Source organism: Asparagus officinalis, chromosome 8, assembly GCF_001876935.1.
Source record: "Asparagus officinalis chromosome 8, Aspof.V1, whole genome shotgun sequence".
NCBI classification, from domain to species: Eukaryota; Viridiplantae; Streptophyta; class Magnoliopsida; order Asparagales; family Asparagaceae; genus Asparagus; species Asparagus officinalis.
In genome coordinates this window covers 117,652,698-117,659,246 of record NC_033801.1, presented here as the reverse complement: position 1 = coordinate 117,659,246, position 6,549 = coordinate 117,652,698, and the positions used below count along the sequence as shown (strand labels likewise).

General features: G+C 35.8%; 1 protein-coding gene across 1 annotated transcript; it reads left to right on the top strand.

Annotated features, from left to right (window-relative positions):
- LOC109820513 (3-oxoacyl-[acyl-carrier-protein] reductase 4-like) lies at positions 321–5,768 on the top strand. Its single transcript, XM_020386666.1, has 11 exons — positions 321–654; positions 1,145–1,287; positions 2,490–2,543; positions 3,967–4,047; positions 4,143–4,188; positions 4,265–4,359; positions 4,458–4,490; positions 4,665–4,799; positions 4,880–4,973; positions 5,211–5,293; positions 5,414–5,768. The coding sequence occupies exons 1-11, from the start codon at positions 501–503 to the stop codon at positions 5,444–5,446; spliced, it is 951 nt and encodes a 316-aa protein (XP_020242255.1). The 5' UTR covers positions 321–500; the 3' UTR covers positions 5,447–5,768.

Here is a 6,549-nt window from a genome sequence, read left to right as displayed (position 1 = left end):
CAATAGTCCCTTTTACTGTTGTCCAATTGCAAGTAGCCCCTACAGTCCTATTTGTGTGAATATACTCCCTACTGAACTTTTTCAACTCTTTTTTATAAATAAAAAGCTTAGCAATTTAAAATCTGTTCTTACCTATGGAGCTATAAGGGGCGTACATGCTTCCTCAGAATTTTTTTTTGACGATTTTAAGAGTTAAAATAAAATTCATTGAGGGATCTATTCGTCCAAATATAACTTAAGGAGGTCTAGTCCCAATTGAACTGTACTATACGGGTTCTTGCCGAAGTTAACCCTACACAATTAACGCTATCGAACATTAACTGTTAGTGTTACGCTGTGGGGGCGGAGCTCCCTAGAATCCCCCCGCTTCCATTGACGGAGCCTCCAAAGGCATCCCCCCCTCTCTCTCTCTAACCCCTATAAAATCTCTTTCTCCTCTTGTTTTTGCTCTGGCTAATCTCAGACCCACCCTTAACCTGCTCCACCACCGATCCTCTCTCATGGCCGCCTCGATCTCTTTCGCTTCACCCATCATCTCCAAGCCCTCCGCTGCTCCGCGGAGCACGGTACCGCTCCGCCCTCTTCCTGTCGCTCCCCGGTGCGTTAACCTTCGATCTTCTCTTAGATCCTCTGACGCCTCCGCTGCCTTCTCTGGTAAAAATCAAATCTTGGAAGTCTCGTATTTCCATTTTTTTTGATATTTTTCATTATTGCGAAAATCGGAGGGTTGTATACTCATTATTGTGAATTTTGTTAATGATTGCTTGGAGAGCTATGTAATTTTGGCTAGCAATGCCTCAGATTTGATTGGTATTGTTCTATTTTTTGTTGTGAAAAGCCCAAGTTGACACCTTTGTCTAGATTACACCGTCCTTAATGTGAATTTTCCGGTTGCGGGGTTGTGAAAACTTCCCTTTTTCTTTTGCACGTGCCTTCCAAATACTATGACAATTGGTTGGTGTGTTTCCATCACACTTCAGACAAGTTTTCTGTTAGACTAATGATACTGTAGCATCATATCTGTACCGTCCAAAATAATTACTGAATATGTTCTTAAGAGATGCGCAATTTTCCCCAAACTTTTGTTTTTTAACTGCTATAGCATAATAATTATTTTTGTTATACATTTGTGTATGATATGCAGGTGTCAGAACTCATGTTACGGCTGTCGAGCAAGCAACAGTTGAGGAAACCCCGAAAGTGGAGACGCCTGTTGTCATTGTAACCGGAGCTTCTAGAGGTATTGGAAAGGCTATTGCATTAGCCATGGGTAAAGCTGGTTGCAAGGTCAGTAGGTTCATATCATATTTTTGCTTTTCCTCCTTTTAAATTGGTTTCTTTTTAGAGTTTTTAGACTAAATAATATCTTAATAAATAGATTATATAATTCAATACGGAATTTTGGTGTTAATGGTGTGATTAGCTTTGATGTATTATCTGCTCATTTTGTTTTATGAATATACATACATCCTGTGAAACCTATTTGTTACTTAAGGCAGTTATCATTCGCATTTTCTTTGCATGTAGAGCAGTGTGCTGGGGCGTATGGGGGCCAAGTTTACCTGGGGTATAACTGTTTGTTTGTGAAGCACTATTTGTGTTATGAAACATTTGGTTGCAACAGCAAACAGTTGAAATCTGTCATGAATGCTAGGTAAATTATCTGGGAATTTATACTATCCAATCAAGGGGTGCTTGGTTGTTTTCTGAGGAGAAAATATAAGCGCAAAAGACAAGACGAACTGTCCAACATTCATAGTTTTAGAGAAGTGGCAGCCACTGCAACCTCCTTTCTTGATAAAAGATATTATTGCTCTGCTTCATTTATTATATCTCCAGGGAATCCTTTGAAGTTGATGCTAAGGCTCTACCAAAATGAAATAGAGAGAGGTTTGGGGATGGAGGGACCATGCTTTGTCTCTCCATCTAGCTACTAAATACTATAATCTCTTAAAGATAGCTTACCCATATGATTTAGAGCGTGAGAGTCTCGTCTCACTCTAATTCATCAATATGTATCTGATAAATGGAGATATGTGGAAATATTTAGTTACTTCAAAAAACCTTGTTAAGCTCCTTTTAGATGAGAGAGATCAAGAGATGAGGCACACACAATATTAGGATCCTTTTACTATTATTTTCTCTGCAATTGTTTGCTAGTTTGTTCTGACCATGATTATTAGTTAATCAGACAACTAATATATCGGTATCTATATAGAGATGAGCCACAAATTATATTAGGACCCTTTTACTATTAGTTTCTTTGCAAATATTTGCTATTTTATTCTGACTATGGTTATTACTTATTAGTAAATCAGACTAATATTCCAGTATCATTTCTGTGCCCTGTATTCTTAATGTTACCGTTTGTTATTATCTCCTAAATATCTATCTCCTAGCTACATAACTGTGTAATGTGTATTTATAGGTGGAATTATTTTATTGCTTTTGTGTAACATCGATTGCTGACTACTTCCTAATTCTATCAGGTCCTCGTTAACTATGCAAGGTCATCAAAGGAGGCAGAAGAAGTTTCAAAAGAAGTGAGCATGATACTCCTTATATACATTTTTCTTTAATTTGTTGATTTTTTTTTGAGTAGTCACAGTTGATTAAAGTGATCCTTTGAAATATTTGGAACATACTAGTTTATTCCAACACTGTTTCTTTTGTGAAATTCCTACTCTGTCTTGTTAACACTATGCTCTGACAAAGAACATTATTTAGATGCGTCGCCCGCATCTGGTGAACTCATTGTAGTGTCGGTTTGTAATTACTTTAGTGTCATCCATCAATACTTAATATGTTTAGTGACCTCTGTCATTGCGACTTCTGCTGTCTCTATTCTTCCTGCATAAGTTAGGGAACTCTGCATGGATTCTTTAAGAGTTAACATTTGATGACTACACTCTTGCATGAGGGTTACTCTTGCAACCCATGTTTGCAGTTATATGTGGATGTTTCTTTTTAAGAGTAACACTATTATCAAATAATTATTAGCCTCGGATAATGAAGTGAGTTTGTCAGCTATAAAAATTTTCAGACTTGGTAATATCTTGTCAAGTGGTAATATACTGTTCTTTATGTGGTGCATTTATTTGGTTGCATGACCTTATACAACATGATTTGAAAAGGTATGTGAAAAGACTCTGACCACCCACCAGGACCACAGGGTTTTTACAACCATGAAATTTAAACTAACTCGAGAGGGTTAAGATCAGGCAGATAATGGCCATGTAATATCAGTTATCCTGTCTTGGTGCTTTTCTCAACTTCCACTGGTGCTCCATCAAGGATCTCACTATAATGAGCTGGTACTCCATCAAGGATCTCACTATAATGAGAAAGGCTGAGACGTTGACGGTTTTCAAATCCCTGCAGGGCCTGAACACATAACACAGTGAAACTAACATTTAACCTTTAGATTTGGTATTTCATGAAAATTAAATATACTCCATCATGCATACTAGTTAAAGGGCTTGTTTTTTGACATGTAGTGTCCACATCATCATTATTTGACATGGGTTTAAAAAGGAATTATATTAGTCAAAGCGGACACCATTTTTTTAACAAGCAGGTTTCATGGTGCAGCTAGAGAAGCTTTGGTTTTTATGAACTTCCAGTTAAGGTCTTGATCACAGTGAAATAGAATTGGAGATAGACTAATAGAATGGAAAATAACTGAAAGGTCTGTATGTTCTAACCTTATGATGATATCAGCAACCATTATGCAAAACTTGAAACCTTCAATTGCTATTTTAAGGACTTTTTAGAATTATCATCTTGATTGAAACAGTGGGTTTATGTTTATTCAAGTAATATAATGTGCAAGTTATCAAGCAAAAGTGATTGGCCCTATGGATCTATTAAGTACTCTAGCATATTGGATTTTACGATTCTTTTGAGGTCGTAGAGAATAATTGTTTCAAATATTAGCATTTAATTCATCATGTTTTCTGGTTGTAGATTGAGGCCTCTGGTGGTCAAGCCCTCACCTTCGGTGGAGATGTTTCAAAAGAAGCCGATGTGGAATCTATGATCAAAACTGTGAGTTTATAGCACTACAGCACAGTTTCTATCATAATCCTTGCATTTTGTTTACATCTTTTGAAACTTATATCACTGAGTTGTTACACTTGCAGGCAGTTGATGCTTGGGGAACGGTTGATATTTTGATAAACAATGCAGGTTATTGAAGATTTGAGTACCTCTACCTAACACATGTAGTTCGTTTTCTTTCTATAATAAATCTTCATGATTCCAGGCATTACTCGAGATACTTTACTGATGAGAATGAAGAAATCTCAATGGCAGGATGTAATTGACCTGAACCTTACGGGTGTCTTTCTTTGCACGCAGGTGAATATTTATCTTTATCTGAGATCATAGATTCAAATTTTCAATATGTTATTCAGCTGTGTACTCCTGTTTTTACTGATAGCCCTGTCCCTTTGCAGGCTGCAGCCAAAATAATGATGAAAAAGAGAAAGGTAGATCAAGTTCTACAGTACTGATTTATTTTAGGATTTTCCTTTTCCATATTCTTTTCTTATGTTTAAGAGACTTGTCATTTGGCCGATAGCCAATCACATCATATTTTATCCTTTCTTGTTTGGAAATTATGTATCTAGTATTATCATGACTTTAGTTACTGTTTATTGCAGGGAAGAATTGTCAATATAGCATCTGTTGTTGGTCTTGTTGGAAATGTTGGTCAAGCCAACTATAGTGCTGCGAAGGCAGGAGTGATTGGTTTGACCAAAAGTGTAGCAAGGGAATATGCAAGCAGAAACATCACGGTGGTTCTCTTTAGTATATTGTCTAAAGTAAATCTTGATTAGTCTCTGAAATATAATCTAATTATTAAATGGCTACTCAGGTGAATGCAGTTGCCCCTGGATTTATTGCATCTGATATGACTTCCACACTTGGGGAAGACATTGAGAAGAAAATCTTACAGGGTATCCCTCTAGGTAAGGATGATTCGTTTACTGACAAAGTTTTGTAAGCATCATGTGCTGAAATAATTCTCCAATATAAAGTGTGACTCAAATTGTCAAAATGTTAAAATAGTTTAATACACACGGTGCACTTAGTTTTGACCGAAAATGACTTATGAAGTGGACATCTTCAACCAATAATTTTTGGCATGGATTTTTTTTTATTGTCATGCCAAAGTTCAAACTTTACGTTAAGTGTCTATTTTGCAGGGCGATACGGAAAACCAGAAGAAGTTGCTGGATTGGTGGAGTTTTTATCCCTTAATCCTGCTGCAAGTTACATCACTGGCCAGGTAATATTGACTTACTTGATCAAGCATTCTTGATAATTGTGAATTTTTCTTAATGTGACCTAATATTTAATTCACTTTGGCTTTTGATTTTAATGATGACATGTTCGTGATAATCTGCAGGTATTCACCATTGATGGTGGGATGGTGATGTAGAACTTGTTGTCGATGTTCTTGTATCAGATATGTACATTGGAGGTGAGTCTGGATATGATTATCTGGCTGCAAATTTGAGAAATAAGGGCACATAGAAGGTGTTCTCATGTTTTCTACGGCTTCTTCAAAAGTCTGTTTAGATTCTGCGAGTAACTTGAATTAACTTGTGAGTTGCTTGAATCAACTTGCGTTCTTGTTTTGCGAGGGGTTCAGGCCTGGAACTTCTTTGGATGTGTGGATTTCGGCCATTAGTTTTTGTAGTTGGAACTTTTGGAAGTGCTATTATGAGAATATATATTTTAGTTTTTGGCATTTTCTTCAATATTAGTCTCTTACATGTTTCATATTCTGAAATTAGTCACTCTATTAGGTCCCCAAGTTCTTGAGATATTCTGAATTAGCCCCTGAAATCTTTGAAACTGCTATAAGTGCCCAATTTCGTATCAGTTGATTCAAATTAATCCCTCTAATTACTACTTCTACTCTTGATTAAAAACTAGTTTTAAACAATTTAAGAATTAGGGGACGTAACAGCAATTCTGAGGATTTAATTTCAAAATAACTTAATAATGGCGGACTTAGTAGCAATTTCAATTATTTGAGTGGCTCGATCAAAATATGAAAGATGAAAGGGACTAATATGGAAAAAGACTGTATTAAGTTTTTTGTGAGGCTTAAAACCTTTTCATGGTAAGGGTTCATATTCCCAATCGTTACTTCACCTAACCGAACCATAATGGGATTCATTCGAGACTTCACGATGCTCGGAAAGCCAAACGTGTCTTATGAAAAGGGGTAAAGTTAGGGGTGTCCATACCAGGCAAAATCGGAGCCGAACCAGAGCCCGATTGGGCCGGGCCGGTTTTTTATTTTTTTTCTTTTCATTTTTTTGGTTAAAAATTTGCTGAAAATTGTTAAAAATTAGTTTAATCTTATTATATTTATATAATTATGCATTAGTATATATTACAAATTATTATATAACTATGTATTATATATACATATATTACATGTAAATATATTATATGTATTTATAAGTTAAGAGAATCACATAAATGTATATTATATATTTATAAATACGTATTATGTAGTTATGTATGTAT

What these genes read in the sequence shown, in the direction of transcription:
- LOC109820513 (XM_020386666.1), top strand. Translation starts at nt 501, where the DNA reads ATGGCCGCCTCGATCTCTTTCGCTTCACCCATCATCTCCAAGCCCTCC. An exon ending in TGGGTAAAGCTGGTTGCAAG is followed by an intron (nt 1,288 to 2,489) that starts GTCAGTAGGTTC and finishes TAATTCTATCAG; the next exon opens with GTCCTCGTTAACTATGCAAG. An exon ending in TGGAATCTATGATCAAAACT is followed by an intron (nt 4,048 to 4,142) that starts GTGAGTTTATAG and finishes TTACACTTGCAG; the next exon opens with GCAGTTGATGCTTGGGGAAC.